The following is a 20,647-nucleotide window of genomic DNA, read 5'->3' as shown; positions in this document are numbered from 1 at the left end:
GAAAAGGGTGGGGAAAGCAAAAGAATGCAGTTTGTAAATGCACTCAAATTTATCTATGTAAAATACATTTTTTTATCTATAAGATTTTTTCAATGAAATATTTTATGTAAGCCTGATAGTAACCACAAAGCAAAAATCTACCGTAGATTCACAAAAGATGCAGAGGGAAAAAAATCAAAGTATAAAACCACGGAAAACATCAATTCACAAAGAGAGGAAGCAACAGAGGAAGAACGGAACAAACAAGGAAAATTACAAGAGTAAGACACTAACAAGATGACATTAGTAAATTCTTTCCTAGCAATAAATACTCTGAATGTAACTGGATTAAATTATATAATTATAAGACATGGAGTGGCTACAAAGGTTAAAAAAATTAAAAAGATAAAAATACATTCTGCCCATAAAAGAGTCACTTCAGCTTTTTTTTTTTTTTTTAAGATTTATTTATTTATTTATTTATTTATTTATACATGCACTGGGTTCAGTCAGAAGCGCGGGAGGGTGAGAGAATTCTACAGAGCCAGAGTGGGGAACAGAACAGGCAGACTGATGAAGTACACTGCTGAGGGGAGCAGCGGATGGCAGGAGAGGTCTGCGTGCCATGTGGGACCCTCGCGAGCAGCCGGGGATCAAACCGGCACTGCAGAGGCTGCAGGCAGCTTTGCAGCCCAGCGCTCAATCACTGCGCCACCGGGGAGACCCGAGTCATTTCAGCTTTAAGGAATCATGAAGAAATATAAAATCTGGGTACATCATTAATAAGTAATAAGTCTGGATCAGTAAACAAAAACCTCCCAAAAAAGAGAAGTCAGAATTAATTAGTTTCTCTGGTAAATTCCCCCAAATACTTAAAAAAGAATCAATGACAAAACTCAGACTCTTCCAAAAAGTTAAAGAAGTGAAAATACTCCCAAATTCATTTTATAAGATAAGCATTACCCTGATACCAAGGACAAATAAGGACATTACAAGAAAAATGCAATCATTACAAGGATCATAAAGTCAAGTGGGATTTATCTCTGGGACATAAGGATGATTTAAAACACATAAATAAATCAATGTGACAGATCACATTAACAGAATAAAAGATAAAAAATCATATGTTCAATTTTGTAGTAAATTCATTCACTTAATGAATCGGGTTTAGGAAGAACATACTTGCACATAAAAAAAAGACTACATATGATAAACCCACACCACTCTAAAAATTAACTTGAGACTGAAACATAAGATTGAAACTATAAACCCCTAGAAGAAAATATAGGGAAAAAAGCACCTTATCTATGCTCTTACCACAATTTTTTAGATGTGATAAAAAAAAGAATAAGCAACAAAAGTAAAAACAAAGAAGTGGAATTATATCAGACTAGACTGCTTTGATACAGCCAACAAAATAGTCGATGAGAAGGCAAAAGAGAACATTTGCTAATCATGGATCTAGCAGAGTTAATAAAAAATACTTAAGAAATTCACGCAATATGAGCAAAAGAAATGGAGATACCTTGCCATTAAACAGCCAACAGGTTTATTAAGAAGTGTTCACTATCACTATCATCAAAGAAATGCAAAGCAAAACCACAGGGAAATATTTCACAGCTGCCAGAATGGCTCTCATCAAAGACAAGAGGTAACAAGTGCTGGCAAGGAGGGGGAGAAAGGAAATCCTTATATATTATCAATGGAAAAGTATGTTGGTGCAATAAAATGGAAAAACAGTATGACGGTTTCTCAAAAATTTTTAACTACAGTATGACCCAGTAATCTGACTTTTGGGTATGAATCTAAAGGAAATGAAGTCAGGATCTCTTAAGAGATATCTGTACTCCGTTATTTACAATAGTCAAGACATGGAAATGACCTAAGCAACTTAAATGTCCATCAGCAGATGAGTGGATAAAGAAGATATGCTACAGATATACTAGAAATATTATTCAGTCATGAGAAAGAACAAAGTCCTGCCATTTGCAATAATATGGATGGACCTTGAGTGCATTATGCTAAGTGAAAAAAGTCAGACAAATCCTGTGATGTCACCTATCAGGAGTCTATAAATACCTCAACAGAAAGTAGAATGGTGATTGTCAAGAGCTGGAGATAGGGGACGGGGGTAAATGCTGGTCAAAGAGCACAAACTTCCAGTTATAAGATGAGTAAGTTCCAGAGACCTAATACACAGCAGAGTGATTATACTGAATACTGTATCGTTACTTGAAATTTGCTAGAATGGAAACCTTCTAGCTGGAAAAATAGTAATTATGTAAGGTAATGGAGGCATTACGGAATACTACTAGACAATCATGTAGCAAATCAATACACTGCACCTCAAACTTACACCATGTTACAAGTTACAAGTAAATCAAATCTCAATGAGGAGAGGTGCAAACCCCTAATCAACTGCTTAAAAAAAAAACCCACAAACACTAGAGCATATAATCAAAAGCAGAAAAAGGAAAGAAGGCAAACAGCTGTGATCCTTGTGGAGCCACTGGCTCCTGGTATGAAGTATTGACAGAAAGCCAGTTTTTAATTACCTTTGTACTCAGTATCAATTTACACGTATAATAAATCTAGTTTTTTTTTTTTAAATTTCAGTTATCCCTGTAAAATCTTTTATCCACAGGGTAAGCAGGTGTCACCGCCCACCCTCTCTAGAAAACCTTCAATAATCACCAGTTTCAAATTGTCCCAGCTGGCAGAGTTGGCCCTCCTTCCACGGGAGTTCCACCTGCAAAGCCCAACACTTCTCACCCCATGATCACCAAAACCCTACTACTGTCAACATGTGTACTCCCCCACCCACTCCCTAGGCCTTGCGATGCCCTAAAAATAGGCACCACCTCTTGTTCAACTTTCTTGATCAAGGCTGAGATCACCTGTGTTTAAAATTAAAACTTTATTCCATATTTCAAAGTATTTCAGAAGATTCTCTAATTGTTAAATTCTTCTGTTTAAAACCTGAAACCTGAATACTAATGCATGCTGAACTCTTGCCTTGGTGAGCTACTCTCATGCACTTCTGCTCCCTCATCTGAACTATATGCTTTACCAAACATCAGTTGTATCTATTCCCAATTACCTTTCTTAGTGAATTAACATAACACTAAGCAAACTAATAAAATATGAATGCAAAAACAAAAAGTCTCCCCAAGAAAACAAAGGACTAGAAAAACTCAAAAAGGTGAGAGGCTTAAAAGAAGTGCTGCCGAATTAGGTGTAGTCAACTATAAAAGACTTAGAAGAGAGATTATAAAAACCTAGAAGAATGTTGTTATCAGATGAAAGAGAAATTATAAATAATTTATGAGTACAGATTCTAAAGAAATGATGGCTCAAACCTCTAAACAGAAGAACCAAAGGCCTTGGCCTTCACTTCAAATAACATGGTAAATACACTTTTATTGTTCTAAATTTAAATGTTTCAGAAATATATTTTGATGCCTTAACAGTTTTTTTCTCAATAAGCAGATGATCACATTCTTGCTTATAAAAGAAACAGGCACTGATTGGAGCAAAGAAAGTTTGTTCAATAAATGGTGCTGGGAAAACTGGGTCGCTACATGCAAAAGAATGAAGCTTGACCACTACCTCACACCATGCACAAAAACCAACTCAAAATGGATTAAAGAACTAGACATAAGAACTGAAACCATAAAATACATAGAAGGAAATATAGGCGAAACACTCCATGATATGCACATCAAAGACATCTTTACAGACACATCACCCAAAGCAGTGATAGTGAAGGCAAAGATAAACAGCTGGGACTACATCAAATTAAAGAGCTTCTGCACAGCAAAAGAGACAATAACAAAAACAAAGAGAAACCCCACCAACTGGGAGAACATTTTTGCACACAACACTAATGATAAAGGACTGATCACAAAAACCTACAAAGAGCTGATGAGACTCAACAAAAACAAAGAAAATAATCCAGTCCAAAAATGGGCAGAAGAGCTAAAAAGAAACTTCTCTGAAGAGGAAATGCAAATGGCCAACAGGCATATGAAAAAATGTTCAACATCACTTGTAATCAGGGAAATGCAAATCCAAACTACCATGAGATACCATCTCACACCAGTGAGAATGGCACATATTAAAAAAACTAGCAACAACAAATGTTGGCGAGGGTGTGGAGAAAAAGGAACTCTCCTGCCCTGCTGGTGGGAGTGCAAACTGGTCCAACCACTATGGAGAGCTGTGTGGAGATTTCTTGACCTACTAAACATAGAGCTTCCATATGATCCAGCAATTCCACTCCTAGGTATTTACCCAAAGGACACAGAGACATTAATTCCAAAGAGCACCTGCACCCCTATGTTTATAGCAGCACTGTTTACAATAGCTAAGCTTTGGAAACAACCCAAATGCCCAAAAATGGATGACTGGATCAAGAAGATGTGGTACATATACGCCATGGAATATTACTTAGCATTCAAAAAAGATAAACATATGCAGTTTGCAGCAACATGGATGGGGCTAGAAGGGATCATGCTCAGCGAAATAAGCCAGAAAGAAAAAGAAAAATACCGGATGGTCTCACTCATAGTAGGAATCTAGAAAACTTAAATAAGGGACCAGAAAAAAAAAAAAATAACTATAAGAAAGAATATATGAAAATCAACAACTATGAACCAGAGACACTCTATGAGGGTTGGGGGAGGGGGCGAGGAAAGCAGGGCTTGGGGTCAAAATAAGGGGGTTGTAATTGTATGGGAAATATAAAAATAAAATTTAAATAAAAAAAAGATACAGGCACTGTATTGGAATGTCACAAGAAACACTTGTCTTTAGGTAAAAACTTTTAACTACTTCCCTATATCCTCATTACCACACTTTGCCATTTTATTATATTTATTAATACGTTTCCACCTTTAGCCTAAAGAACCAAATAAATGATACACATTAAGTTATATATATCCTGGCAAGCATGTATCAAATACTTTCAGACATTTTATTAGGACATTTCACACAGGTACTACCACTACATCAAAAAAAGGAATTTATTTTCAGCATAATAGTTAATAGTCCAGCTAAAAATCAATGGTATCTTCACAAAATATAAACCACATTTACTAACACAGAAAAGTGGTCTGGTTTTGAACATACTAAATGGTACATACCTAAAATACTTTAACCACCACACTTTCATCAATAGCCCCTGCAAAGAGAAGTTAGTATGGTGTGGCAGTCATGTAAGAAATGCTGAATGATTTTCTTACCTTCCGATTCTGATCGTAAGCACTATCAATACCCAAAATGCTGTTCACTTCTACATATGGATATTTCTTCTCCAGGACACTGACTACATGTTCAACTTTCACTTTTTCACCTGTCCTCACTTTGTTATATATCTAAAAAAAGAAAAACCAGGTATTAATCTTTTAAGTACAAATTTCAAAGTGTTGATCATAAAAGATTCCTTTATGAAGAGGAAATATGGCTATTTTTAAAAGGTCAAATGGGACATGTTAGCAACTCTCCCTTTTCCATATACCTTTTTAAGATGCCTTCCTACATTAGAAATTACTTATTCCTAGTGACCCAGTAAGTTCACAGACACAAAATCCCAAATGTAAATATGTAATAATACTTATTTTTTAAATTAATAGTTACAAGTAATTTTTGAGTATTTATAAGTATTTCTTGATAAAAGAATTTATGCCCATGATATTTAAGGGGAAAAGTTGCAAAATATGTATGGCTTCATCGATTTTTTAAAGGCTGACATAAAACAAACAATAAAACTATGTCTGAACATGTTCAGTTACACATTGAGGCCACAAGGCACCTTTGAAGGGTGGATGCCTTTAAACAGTTCTCACAATCCCTCTGCCAAAGTCATAGTGACAACATGCAATCATCACTACTGATCTGCAGACTCCCCTTTTTCCTCCTACACTCAACTTCCCACACAAAACTGTCCATGGTCGTTGGTAAAGTGAAGTCCAGGAGCAGCCATAGCCAGCGTGTTTCCCACACTGTATTAATGTCATCTGGGTGGTGGTGCTCCCTCTATACTGTAAGGTCTCTGAGGACAGGGATAAGGCCTGACTCATCTTTGTATCCCTCACAGCTGGCCTGGCAACTGGTGGATCTATAATACATGCTAGCTGAATAAATGAAAACATCTTTAATGAAAATACCCCTGACTGAATCTCTAAATAATAAACATAACATACAAAACAAATAGCAGGTTGACACCGTGCTTACAGATAAAATATAAATGATGAAAATTAACTGCTTTAAAGATGGTTTTTCAATAATTACCACTAAGCCATAAGCAAAAGAACTGCTATTTATATTTTTATGTTCAAAACTAGGGAAAACATAAAACAAAGAAAGTTCTTTGTTTAACCTACAGTAAATATCTTAAATATATATATATATATATATATATATATTTTTTTGTGTGTGGGACCCTCGCCAGTGGCCGGGGATCAAACTGGCACTGCAGAGGCTGCGGGCAGCCTTGCAACCCAGAGCTCAACTGCTGTGCCACCAGGGGAGGCCCTCTTAAATATATTTTTTAAAAATCAGAGCTTTTCAGAGTTTCCAGTTAAAATGGAGAGAAACGGGGGGTGGGGGAGGGAAGGGGGGGTGGAAGCCTATTTTATAAAACAACATCACATTTACCATAAGATATTAAATAGTGATCTCAAATTACAAAAGGCAGAAGACCTTAGACTTAATACATTAGCAGGCCTCCTAAAGAAGCTCAGCTGAAATTACAGCAATCTGTTATTAATGTCAGTGAATCAATGAAAACAACTCCTAAAATATAAAACTGAATTACAAATAAGTCACCTTATTTTTTAGCTTAACAGAAATATAGAATCCTATTAACATTTTATTTCTTAGAGAGAGTCATATTAAATTAGAAACATATCTGATATTTTGAATGAAAACTTAAAGTGTCATCTGAGGGGAGAAATCAAATGCTATACAAAAATTAACAACAATGTAAGAAACAAATTTAATAATGCAAGTAAGAAAATTTACATGTGTCAGAGTTTGGAAGGCATGATAATCATCCACTTCTTGGGCAACATAATTATAGGCTCTCAGAACAGCCACTCCAGCATCTTGCAGCCCATCAATATCTTCAGCATCATTAACCACAAATATCAAACCAAGTCTGGGGGAGAGGAGGAGAGCAAAAAAGAAGAAACTTAGCTCAAAGAACATAACCAGTTAACAGGAATGGCAAACACTTGTATCCCACTCATAAATTGTAGCTAATATAGGAAGCTATCCTCCGTCAGCACTTTTCGCGTCCTGCTCCAATACAATCAGTAAAGAAAGACATCCATCACTTACTGAATAAAAACGCAGGTTCTGAAGGGTAGTTTTAACTTGTCAATTTTTAAAGTAAACTGTTTTTTTTTAAAGATTTATTTTATTTATACAAGAGCTGTTTCCACATTGTGAAATAAAGCCTTTACTGACAAGAAGGGAGAGTACATTTACAGTTTTAGACAAAGATTTTGTTGTATTTTCAAACAAAAGTTAGCAAAAAATTTTAGAATGTGAAAAACAGAGAGGGGGGTTGAGATCTAACAAGCAATGTGAGAATCATAGGTAAATGGAAAGCATAAAAATATTTACTACTGTCCTTCAGCAAAATGTTGCAACTAAGATTAAAATTTCTACATTTTACAATTTTAAATAAAGGAATAAACCACAAAGAGATACTATTACAAATCTGCAAACTAGGAAGAAAAAAACCTGCACCGGCTAATAAAGCTTCCATGTTAGAGCAAGAACAACGCAATGGACAACAAATGGGGAAAGCAACTGTACACCCTTTTGTAAAGTAATAAATCTAGACAGAGACCATGTCCGCTTCACAGAAACTAACTGAAAATGAATCTTAGACATAAAAGCAAAATATGAAACCAGAAAATAATATAGAAGAAAATTTAGATGATCTTGGGTTTGGCAATACTTTAAAAAAGCACAGTCCAGGAAAGGAAGAACAGACAAGTTAGACTTCATTTAAATTAAGAACTTCTGCTCAATGAAACTATTATGAGAATGAAAACAAGTCACAGGCTGAAAAGAAATTTGCACAAAACATCTCTGATAAAGGACTGATCCAAAATATACAAAAAATTCTTAAAACTCAACAAGAAGTTTAAAGGGAGCAAAAGATCTGAACTGGGCAAAAGATCTGCATCTGAATTGGCACCTCACTAAATAAGACACAGAGTTGGCAAATATGACCAAAAAAGATGAACCGTATCATCTGTCATCAGGGAATACCATGGTTAAAACCATAAGGAGATGCCACTGCACACCTGTGAGAATGGCCAACACCCAAACACCTTAACAAACACTGGCAGGAAAACAGAAGCGCTCATTCACTGCTGGTGGGAATTCAAAGTGGCCTGACCACTTTGAAAAGCAGTATGGCAGTTTCTTATAAAACTAACCACATTTTTACCATCAGATAAAGCAGTAGTTGCCAAAATGAGTTGAGAACTTCTCTCTACACAAAAACCTCACAAAAATGTTTATATCAGCTTTATTCATAATTGGCAAAGGCTAGAGAAAAGGACAGCTGTTAACAAGTGACTCAATTTTTTTTAATTGAAGTAGGTTTTACATTGTAGTTAGTATTTTGGAAGTACAGGATCTCCCCCTTCAGATGTAGTCACAAATATGATATATCCAATAATGAAATATTATTCAATGAAAAAAAAATGAATTATCAAATGCCGCGGACCAGCACAGCAGTAGACGATGAGGCCGTCTCAGGGTTGAGAGACTGCGCAGGGTGGTCAGGGATTCGGCTAAAGAAATGACAAACAGACACACTTCAAGAGAGTGAAAATCTGAGTGCGCCTTTATTAAGCTAGTGGTCAGTATATATATGTTTTTTCTAAAGGCATAGGAACAGTGAACATCAAAGAGATCAGTTTGCTCATAGGCTTAGCCTAACTGACAGGGCAGTGATTTATGTCCGAAGTTACATCTGGACCTAGCCTCATTTCTAATTGGACAGGCTATAAATTCTTTCTACTGTTCTATATAATTATTTTCTAGTTGCACTAACTATCACTATTACCTACTCATTTTTACTCATAATTGTCATGGGTGAATTTATTTTATAATGCAGTTAATATCATAGGTACTAAAGTCAAGCACATAATAGAAAGATTATTAAACTAACAATTCTATTATTACACAGTGTTTAGTAATGTTTCATTTGCATTAGCCTAATTATTAAACTATGTATGTTTTTTAATTAGCAATCAATGACCAGAAAAAGGAAAGATTTTAGAGAGACAGTTGTAGCAGAATAAAGTTTGTGGGCCTTGAGAAAGCGAGATAAGGTTCCAGGTGGTCAGCATTTCTTTTAACCATCTTTGTGGCGGCTTCTGGTGGTCGTTATCTCTTGGCAGGCATTCGGCTTCTCTGCATCTTAGGGAGTTTGCTGTTCTCCCCCTGCGCGCATGGTTCCTTGCCCACGCCGGACCTCAGGGACCATGGCAACAGCCATTAGCCCTGAAGGTCACTGCAGGGGGGGGGGGGGTGCAGCAATCAAAGTGCAAAATAACATAAATAAACTTTAAAATCACACTGCTAAAGTGAAAGAAGCCACTTAAGACATATCAAAATTCTGGAAAGAGCAAACTATGGAAAAAAGATCAGTGGTTGCCAGGAGTCAGAAGGACAGAAGAAGAGAAGGAGGTACAAACAAGAGAAGCACAGGGAATTTTGAGGGCAGGGAAACAAATCTGAAGATACTGTAGTGGTAGGAACATTCGTCACAAACCACGCAATTTAAAAATGAGAACAACAGACAACAATGAACCCTAATGCAAACTACGGACTTTAGTTAATAATAAATAATACTGGTTAATTAATCAACACTGCTCTAAAAATAATGGCATAGCCTAAAAATTTAAATAGTTAATAACATACCAAACATCACATTCTCAGTAAATAAGTATAGAGTATGTGTACGCATGAATGGGAGTGGAGAGAATGTTTGTTTTAAAATAAAATTGTCTTGGGGATGGTGCACGGGTACACTGGTGAAGGAAATTCTACAGGGACTACACCTGAGGCGGGGCAGGGGGCAAATATTGTTTAAAAGCAATGATGTAAAAAATAAATATTTAAAAATAAATAAAATTGTCTTTTTTAAATCCCTCTTAAGACAGATATCATAAAGTAGGCTCCAGACAGAAATAACTAAGTATTATTCTCATCAAAATAAAAATAAGGGTTAAAATCGCATTATCTCCTCACCAAGTAATTCCCCTTCCCAAGTTTCTAATTTCTAAAACCACCATCAAAGTTTTTCTGTAGCTAAGCTACAGAAAACAGACTTCTCCAGTTTCTCCCAGGCCCAGTCCCTAATCAACCACCACCAGGGAATCTCTCAGAAGTATCCCCTTTTCTCCTCAGCATATGTCAGCACCTGAGCGAACCACATCAACTCAAAGAAAGGGTAAAACTATAGCCGATCCAACCTGGGTCTTTCCACCAACAGTTCACAATGTGTCTCTCTACCCGCTGCCCATGAGTAAGCACCTCCCCCTCACATATGCTGGTGATGTGAATGCCACATTCCCTCTTCTTGTCCCTCAATGCAATTCAATAAGCACTTAGAGCCCACTGTGTAGCAGGAGCCATTTTCTCGTGTTTTATATTTCCCCTTTATACATGAAATTATCATTAAACTCAAAATCTCTACATTTCCATCTATTTTCTTCAAAGCCTATCTGAAATTCATCTTTTCTGTGAAGCCTCTGTCCTCATGTCTTTCAGTCTATAATCTTTTATTTCCCTGAAATTCAAAAGCACTTATAGCTAGTAAGAGATAACTTAGTACTTGAGCAAATATTTTCTTAGTGTCTCAAAGTACGCAGTGTTTTTTCCCAAGAAAGTGAGAATGTAGCTTATGTATCATCCACAACATTTAGCTCAATGCTGGGTATGAAACATGTATCTTTTGTAGTCTAAAGAATGTTTTCTTTATTTTCATGTTTTCTAAGATTCGAATTTTGTTGACATGTAAAGGTAGCAGATATTATTTAGAAGATAAAGTAGACTATCTTAATAGTTACATGTGAAACCATAAAATATTTTTAAAAGGCACAGTTTTTGGTAGTCAAGTGAAATACAAGGTATGTTTGCATTAGGAAAGGATATATATACATTTAGTCCTTGACAGTCTATCAAAAATTATTGGCAAAGTTCTTTGGCTCTACTGAAAGCATAAATAGGCTTTTGATGTGGACAGTCACCTAGAAAAACTGCCTTTCACTGCAAAGCAAGCTGAGACCACAAACTATTTGTACACAGGCTATTTATTAACAATTCATTGGCAGTAAACTTCTAGTCATTGATAATCAAATTTTCTATACTAAAAGATACTGCCTTCATAGTGAGTAAAAGATAAACTTGCCATTACGATCCCCACTATTAATTACCCTACGATTCACTACCATCACACTTGTATTGCAGAATGACAAACAAAACCTCAGCTAAATTAGCCATATCATCAAGTCAATACGAGTGTTACCTTAGTGGTATATGATTACTTAGGAACATCTCAGCTGTGTTAATCAATTCTGCTGTGGTATCATGAACAGGATCAACTATGAAAACCTACAGAGGGAAAGGAAACATGAATGATATTTAAGGCAATGTCACAATATACTTAGAGCAATCTTCAGGCAGCCACTCTTGAACAACATAAAAGAGTTCTACAAGAGCAGTTAGTTTATGTTCAGAATGTGGGGCTGAATGGTGAAGCATTTTTTCCTCATGGTTTTATGTCAGTAACATGGGAAGGGTATGGCAGATGGCTAGTAACTCTTCTTGTACCACACCTAACAAAATCTAAGTTTTATTAACCCTCCCACTTTAGAAAACAGAAATTACCATTTTGTGTATTAAGGATCTCTGATTTAAGAATTCATTTAAAACTCAAGTTTTAGACCACAATAACTCACGTACTAAGTTCTCATGGTGTGTTTAAAATGTAAAAATGATAGTATCTTCATTTAATAAAGCTCAGACAAATGGTAAAAGAGAAATTTAAATTTTAAGCAAGAAAAAAGGGGTTTCAAAAGTGAGGAAAGTAGGACAATTTCCCACATAAGTCTAAGGAAGCCAACCTTGGTACTAACCTGGTCCCTATCTTCTAAGGAGCCCCATGAGGGAAGAGTAAGAAATGAGAGGGGAAAGGGTCAACTAAGAAGCCTCTTCCTCTCTGAAGTATGTAAGTAGATACTTCTTATCTCTAAGAGATAAAAGCAACAAGTAGGAACTGACACAAAGTTCTCTTTAAAAGAACAAATTGAGGGCTTCCCTGGTGCCGCAAGGGGTTAAGACACAACCTATGAAGCTGTCCACAGCCTCTGCAGCACAAGTTCGATCCCCGGCCAGCCAGGGAGCTACCCACACGGCGCAGCAGACCTCTCCTGACTTGCCCGTTGCTCCCCTCAGCAGTTTATTTCAGTCAATCTGCCTGTTCTGTTCCCCACTCCTGTGAATCCTCTCACCCCCACACCTCTGCCTGTACCCCAGCTCTTGTATGCATAAATAAATAAATCTTTAAAAAAAGAGAGAGAATAAATTGAGCTATTAAATTTTAGGGAATGAGATATTAAAGAAAAACAGTAGCAACATCTTCATTTTATCAGTAAAATAGAATACTATCCTAAAACAACACAGGCAAACCTTCAAGTCAAGGAGGAGAAACATTCCTGACGTGTTTTTAGAGAAAGGACACATTTACTGGTGATAGTGGTATGGAGCAGCTAGTAAAGATGTGAACATTCTAGATATGACAAAAAAGGTAGGGCGAAGGCAAGACAGTTCATGGTCAAACAACAGGAGTTTTACTAACCATGTTATGCAAATTTTTCCTGATCTGCCGAATAACACCAGGAAAGGTAGGTCGAAGCAACTCTTGTAGATTAGAAGGCCATGAATTATATCTGCTATCAACCTCCAGGTTGTTGATCCACTAAAAAATAAAAAAAATAAAAAAAAAAATACAACCTGACACATACATTTTAGTCACCATTAGTGAAGTTTGCAGAAATAACAATAAGATTTTTAAATTATTTTTAAAAAACTCAAAGGAAAACACCATTTTCAAAAATAAACACATTTTCAAAAAAAAACCACCATTTTCAAAAATGAAAGCAAGTCACAGAACAGAAATCTGTAATCTACAAAGCCCATTAACGCTGGGTTAAGAATAGGTACTGAGGGGCCTCCCCAGTGGTGCAGCGGGTTGAGCGCAGCACTGTGAAGGCTGTCTGCAGCCTCTGCAGCACGGGTTTGATCCCGGCCAGCCGGAGAGACTCCCACATGGCACAGCAGACCTCTCCTTTTTCATCCGCTGCTCCCCTCAGCAGTGTGTTTTGGTTGTCTGCCTGTTCTGCTCCCCGCTCTGTCTCTAGTGAATACTCTCACACTCCTGCACCTCTGGCCTATAACCCAGCTCTTGTATAAAAATAAATAAATCTTAAAAAAAAAAATAGGTACTGAAATTTAATATATCAATAAAAAAGGCAAATAATCTACGAAAAATGGAAATGAATCAATAATCTAAAGCAGAAATATACAGAAGTTCAAATGAGCAATTAACACAAGGAAATACATACTTCTTTTCATGAGTAATCTGATAAACTAAAACAATGAAACTTCACACTCATTAAACTAAAAAAATTTAAGTTTGTTAATATACAAGAATGGGCAAATATACTAGGTGGTGAATTTTCACCCATTGATGGTATCTGAAGGAGTGAAAAACCTAATGAAACTGAAGATTTTATTAAGACCTACCACTAAGTAGTCCAGTTGTAGGGGTCAAGCCCAAATAAATTCTCACAAGTATGCACAAAGAGAGAAATATAAAAACAGCACTTATAGTATTGCTTATAACAGCAAAAAGTCAGAAACAACTTAATGTCCACAAAGAGAACAAAGGATAAAGAAATAATATGCACCATTATACAAAAAGGTCAGGAAGTAAAAGTGTGTATATATTCTCTTGTTCATGTAATCAAGAGAGTTTCCTGGAAGCACTCACATGTAATTGGTAATACTGCTTCTGGGAAGAAAAATGGGACAACCAGGGTATGAGACTTAATATATACCCTTTTGAATGTCTTAATTTTTAAACTGTGAAAGTATGGATGATTTGTAAAGATAAGTAAAATATACGATATGCTATGATAAACAAAATTAGTATGTGTCAACCTACACAAGTCTTGAAAAAAATCAATGAGGAATAAAGGAAATTGATGAAGGATACTGATGTGGCATTATTTAAGTTTTTAAAACATGCAATGGGAATAAAATGATAAAATAAGAAATAGAGGAACACACACCCCATTTCAGAAGAGGAATTACCTGCTGGGATGAGAGAGGTAAAATAAAGAATGCTTTGGCTAAAACATTTTCCCTCCAGGAAAACAACAGATTGACACAAATGATTACATATTTTTTAAAGATTTATTTTAATTATTTATGCATACAAGAGCTGGGGTATGGGCCAGAGGTGTGGGGGAGTGAGAGGATTCACCAGAGAGAAAGTGGGGAGCAGAACAGGTAGATCTTCTGAAATACACTGCTGAGGGGAGCAGCAGGCGAGACAGGAGAGATCTGCTGCGCCATGTGGATCACCTCCCTGGCCAGGGGACAAACTCATGCTGCAGTGGCTGCCCTATAGCTTGATAGCGCCGAGACTTAACACCCTGTGCCACCAGAGAGGCCCCAATTAATACGTTTGGTAATATGGTTAATTATGTTAATACTTTACTATTTATAATTAAAAACATTTTAAAGAGAAAAATAAAATAGTATTCATCAAATTAACAATTACATAATCAAGTAAGACTCAGTGATCTATCGCCTACCTAATTTCACTTTCAAAAAATTTCCTAGGGCCTCCCCGATGGTGCGGCAGTTGAGCGCTGGTTATGAAGCTGCCCGCCGCCTCTGCAGTGCCGGTTCGATCCCTGGCCACCAGGCAAGGGTCCCACAAGGCAGGCAGATCTTTCCTGCCACCCGCTACTCCCCTCAGCAGTGTATTTCGTCAGCCTGCCTGTTCTGTTTCCCGCTCTGGTGAATTCTCTTACCCTCCCGCGCTTCTGACTGTACCCAGTGCTTGTATAAATAAATAAATCTTTAAAAAAAAAAAAAATTTCCTTAACAGGGCCTCCCTGGTGGCGCAAGGAGTTAAGCACAGCACTATGAAGCTATCCGCAGCCTCTGCAACATGAGTTCAATCCCCAGCCGGCCAGGGAGAAACCTACATGGTGCAGCAGACCTCTCCTGTCTCGCCCGTTGCTCCCCTCAGCAGTGTATTTCACTCAGTCTGCCTGTTCTGTTCCCCACTCTGTCTCTGGTGAATCCTCTCACCCCCTGCATCTCTGGCCTGTACCCCAGCTCTTGTATGCATAAATAGATAAACCTTTAAAAAAAAAAATTTCCTTAATATAAATGCAGTACAGAAACCAAGAAAAAAGAACTCATGTGCCTAGATGTGCTCAGCACATCTTGAACATTAATCTCATTTTTATCCAACCGCCTGAAAGAGCCCCATTCCATCCAGCCTCTATACAGACAAGGAGACTCACAGAGCAGACACTGATTTATATAAATCCTTTATAGAGAAAATGTCAAAGTCCTTTTAAAGAAGGCAATTGGCTGAATCATAAGGACATAATACTTGTATGTAACAGGGAAACTACAAACAAAACACTTTCCCAAAAGATATTCAATTGAATGACAGAGTGGCTACAAAAAAGTGGAAATATCACTATATCACATTAAACATTTATAATTCAACTTTCTGCAGCATTTAAAGTCTACTTTATTATGAAGACATCATCCCATATAAGCAGTTGTTGAAAATCTTTGATGCCAATGAAAGAAATGATTTAGTAATAATTCACCTCGCATAAAAGACAAAGGGGAAAATCATAATAAAGCAACTGGCCAGAATGCCCTTTGGACACTCAACCAGAATACCTACTGAAATAGCAGGACTCCTGATGTCCACGGCGTAGTCGGCATCTGAGGGCTGGATGTTCAGTTTCAAAACATTGTGTAGAGAAAGGCCTTCTATTCCCAATCTATGCAAACCTTCCATTACCCGAGCTTCATTCCTCAATATATCAAACAGACTGAAAAAAACAAGCAGATATTTAGTAAAAAAGACTTTTTTAAAAACTCTTCACCATGAAAGAAATGTATCCATTCAACTTCAATGCCATATCAAGTTAACTGAGAACTCAAAAAAGGATGTTTTTTCCCCCTTGCTTCATATTGTCAAAGTATATAAAACAAAGGAGGCAGGATTGGCTTCTTGGTTCATTTTTATTTTTACTGTATCAGCATATACATTGTTGCAGAAATTATCTCTAAATATAAACACCTTCTTTGGAATGAAATAATCCTAAATATGCATTTTACACTGTTTTTTAAAAAACTACTATAATATATTACTTCTTACAGTTACACATGAATGTATAATTATCTCAAAATAAAAAGTGTACTCAAAAAAATATTACAATACATAAGTTTAATATATATTTCAATATCAGGTCCCATGTACACAGGCACACACACAAGATGCCACAGAAACAGGTATGGGGGAATTGACAACCACTTAAAGGTTTTGCCAGGGGAGGTAGAAAAGAAAGGGAAGAGGAAGAAATAGGGCAGGATAAAGACTATTTCCTAGTTTCTTTATCTTTGCATTATTAAAAACCACTACAATGAGCAAGTATGTAGTTTGTAATACTCTGAAAAAATAAAGATACACTGTTTATTAGAAAAGATAAAAGCAAATATGGGCAATCTTTTTTAAAATGTCCTTGGCTAACTTTTCACTAGCTCTTTAAAGCAATGATGTGAAAAATATCTTACTATGGAAACTGCTTCTTCTGTAGCATTAGCAATAGCTTTTGCTTTTATTATTATGAACCTATAGTGTTAACTATGTCGACTGATTCTAAGGATAATATCTGAATTCTACCCTCGTGTTCACAAACCATTCTCTCAAAAATTCCTAAGGATAATTTAGAGCAATTTTCATTTGTTTTATTTTGATATATGTAACACAGAAGATCTGCCAAGATACCAGATGCAACATTTTAAATAAATCTACCTCACTACCCAAAAGCAAAAAAGAACTTGCTCTTTTCTCTTTATATGGTTAACAGGAGAACTATGGCTCTAAAAGTGTGTATTGCAAGATACCTGGGCCTTAAATGTTCATTACGATAAAAAATGGTAACATGTAATCCTGTCCACCCCTATCAGAATACGAATTACCTAAACACACTCTCTGGACCTGGTAAACCATCAAAGAGGAACAACAGTCTGAACATGTCACATTATAAAAACTTCTGAGAGAACAAAAAATTCATACCTGAATATATCCTGTGTATCTAAATCAATATGCAGTCCATTGATAAATAGTGCTGAATCTCCAGGCTGTAATCCTAAAGTTCCTTTGAAATACTAAAATATATATAAAAAAAAAATTATTAAGCCAATAGAGAATATTTAACAAGATTTTCATGTTTCTGGCTTTGTTCTATGTGCAAATGTTGACATCCCCTTATTTACTAGAGGAAACCCTAAGGCAGGGCAAAGAGATATTTTACGACCTCCCACAGACCCTTCTTAGCATTCACTACACTAGTGAAACTGCCACTTGCTGTGACATCTACCTCTCTGTTGGGAGTAGGACACAGAGAGAGATAGTTAAATAAGACAAGGGTTGAAGGTCATTTTTCATAAAAGAAGACCTGTTACTCCCCCGTTTGTGTTGCCAACCAAGGTTGTAACAGTAGTGAATAATAACTAGACCTTCTTGATAAAGTCAAGGAATCTAATCTAAGAAGATTTTAAAACCCCACACCTCCCTAAACCTTCAAAGCGAGGTACATGTAGGAACACTGAGTTGCTATTCAAAGAACAGCACCCTAAATGCAACCTAGCTCTCCAAAATTGGTCCTTCAACTGCTGCTTCCTGAGGAGGTGGCCCCTAAGTAATCTCGGCAGCTCAAGACCTGCCTGACCCATCAGAAACACAACTTTGACACCAACTTCTGTTGACTTATATAGTTTAACTCCTCTTTCTCTACAGGGAAACTGAGACTGTTACTTATTATTCTAATCCACATAGTAGAGAAGAGAAGAAACTAATCGATACTAGGGACAGAATTTAGTTGTCTAAGGGCTGTGGAAGGAGGACAGGGACTGTGGAGCTTCCTTCTTTTCTCATTAGTCAGTAGATGAAAGGAAATAAATTTTAAGAACTGGTATTACATGGGAAGAAACACAAAACCAAACAATAAGGAAGCCATGGCTTTTCTTTCTTTGTCCTGCCAGCATTAAAGGGCAAACAGATAAGAGGATAACAGACCTTTATGCCAATTGAGAATGAGTATTTCTTACCTGAGAGAGAAAAACTCATGTCCAATAAACTCCCAGGTTGCAAATACAGCACCCTATGACCGTAAGAAAGACTAGTTCTGAGCTAGTAAACACAGCTCAAATCTATTTCTAGATCTGGATGCTGGTAACATATTGGTAGGTACATAGGGTAAAAATTCATCACAATAAAGATTTAGGATGTGTACAAAAAATGTACAGTAGAGAGATTTTTAAGGCATATCAAACTGTGAAATATCAGAGCACTAGGGTCAAAGAAAAAGTACCTAGATGATTGCAGAAAGAAACACTAGATCACACACAATGGCTTCAGACTTAACAGCCACAGTGGAAATCAGAACTCCTAGAAACAATGCCTTCAAACTGCCAAGTGACTTCCAATGTGCAATTCTACACCTGTTATCAATAAAAACAAAAAAATAGAAAACTGATTTCTCAAGATAGTGGAACTGACCTCACAAGTAACACTCATGAAGAATGATGTGCTGCAGCAAAAAGGGGAGTAAACAAAAAACAAAGAAGACCTGAAATCCAAGAAATACAAGATCCAACAAAAGAAAAGAAATGAAAGGAAGGTCCTAGGATAGGTGGTACCCACCAAACATAAAGAACAAGTCCATCAAAAAGCAGTTCAAAAACAGATAAAATCGGGCCTCCCCTGGTGGCGCAGCGGTTGAGCGCTGGGCTGCGAAGCTGCCCGCAGCCGCTGAAGCAACGGTTCAATCCCCGGCCGCCAAGCGAGGGTCCCGCATGGCATGACAGACCTCTCCTGCAGCGCCTGCTGCTCTCCTCAGCAGTGTATTTCGTCAGTCTGCTTGTTCTGTTCCCTGCCCTGACTCTGGTGAATTCTCTCACCCTCCTGCGCTTCTGACTATACCCAGTGCTTGTATAAATAAATAAATAAATCTTTAGAAAAAATACAAACACAGATAAAATCAGGGGCCTCCCTGGTGGCACAAGGGTTTAAACACTGCACTATGGAGCAACCACAGCCTCTGCAGCATGAGTTCGATCCCCGGCTGGCTAGGTAGAAACTCACATGACGAGGCAGACCTCTCCTGTCTCACCTACTACTCCCATCAGCAGCGTATGTCAGTCAGTCTGCCTGTTCTATTCCCCACTCTGTCTCTGGTGGATCCTCTCAACCCCACCCCCACAGCTTTGGCCTGTACCCCAGCTCTTGTATGCATAAATAAATAAATCTTAAAAAAAAAAAAAACACAGATAAAATCATGCCCCCCCCCCAAAGAAAAATACAGGGAATGTGGAGAGATGGGAAAAGTGTCCATATAGAATAGTGGTAGACATGAGAGAAGCAATAAAAGAAAGCTAAACCTCAACCTATCATTATACTAGGAAATCAAAATATAAGATCAGAAATTAAAAAATTAAAGTACCAATTTAAGCTAGCTAGGAGTCTAGAGATAAGTATCAAAAGAAGAGTTAAAATCTGAAAGCCGATGATTCTGGAAAGGGGACGTAAGACAGAATGAGACAGGTTAGGGGGTGCTATTTTTCTAAATTAAATGGTGGCATCTTTTGGTATATATTGGATATATTCATATCCAACTTTAACTAATAACTAAAAATACTTCTTAAAAAAGATTACATAAATGAATCAAAATACCACCATCTTTGATAAAAGAAGAATCTAACTGTTAAAGGTCACTGATAGAACTCAGATTGCCTCATCTTTAAAGATACACTACAAAACAAAATTTCACTATTTTTCCACTGGTTTATACCTTCTGATTCTCTTCCACTTCAGTTCTAAGTTCTGAACTCACAGCTGTTTTAGTTATTGCTCTAAAGAAATAAAAACATTGTCAGTGTTTAGCTTAACATTTGATATAATTGTCTTCTTTCCATATATTTTAATATGAGACAATACATTGCTCGATAAATTACCAAAAATGGGGAAAAAAAACATTAAAACTTTACAATTAATATATCTAATATATCTAATATATCTCTGTGCTCAAATGTGCATATTTTTTCATTATTGCAAAATTTAGCATCAATGGCATTTCCAGCCAAGTGCAGTAATTTCCAAGAGCTTAGTTAAATGCATGTAACTCTATTCCTGTATCGCTCTCTACTGCTCATAGGCTAAAAGATAATGCTAAATAAATTAAAGCAACAAAATGAAATATTCATGCTACTTAAGCACTTATGGTAGAGGCAAAACCCTATATACATA

General features: G+C 36.7%; 1 protein-coding gene across 1 annotated transcript in view; it reads right to left on the bottom strand.

Annotated features, from left to right (window-relative positions):
• UGGT1 (UDP-glucose glycoprotein glucosyltransferase 1) overlaps positions 1-20,647 on the bottom strand; it is a gene marked incomplete at its 3' end in the record, with an annotated part of 110,086 nt that overhangs the window by 67,426 nt on the left and 22,013 nt on the right. Inside the window, exons 10-16 of the mRNA XM_084253196.1 lie at positions 20,193-20,253; positions 17,417-17,508; positions 16,016-16,166; positions 12,872-12,991; positions 11,540-11,625; positions 7,003-7,138; positions 5,223-5,354 (exon numbers count right to left, since the gene is read on the bottom strand). Coding sequence (XP_084109322.1) covers positions 5,223-5,354; positions 7,003-7,138; positions 11,540-11,625; positions 12,872-12,991; positions 16,016-16,166; positions 17,417-17,508; positions 20,193-20,253 — 778 coding nt within the window. The remainder of the gene's footprint in view (positions 1-5,222; positions 5,355-7,002; positions 7,139-11,539; positions 11,626-12,871; positions 12,992-16,015; positions 16,167-17,416; positions 17,509-20,192; positions 20,254-20,647) is intronic.

The sequence above is a fragment of the Talpa europaea genome (assembly GCF_964194135.1).
Source record: "Talpa europaea genome assembly, chromosome: 1".
In the NCBI taxonomy this organism is placed as follows: Eukaryota; Metazoa; Chordata; class Mammalia; order Eulipotyphla; family Talpidae; genus Talpa; species Talpa europaea.
This window is presented reverse-complemented; position numbering and strand designations above follow the sequence as displayed.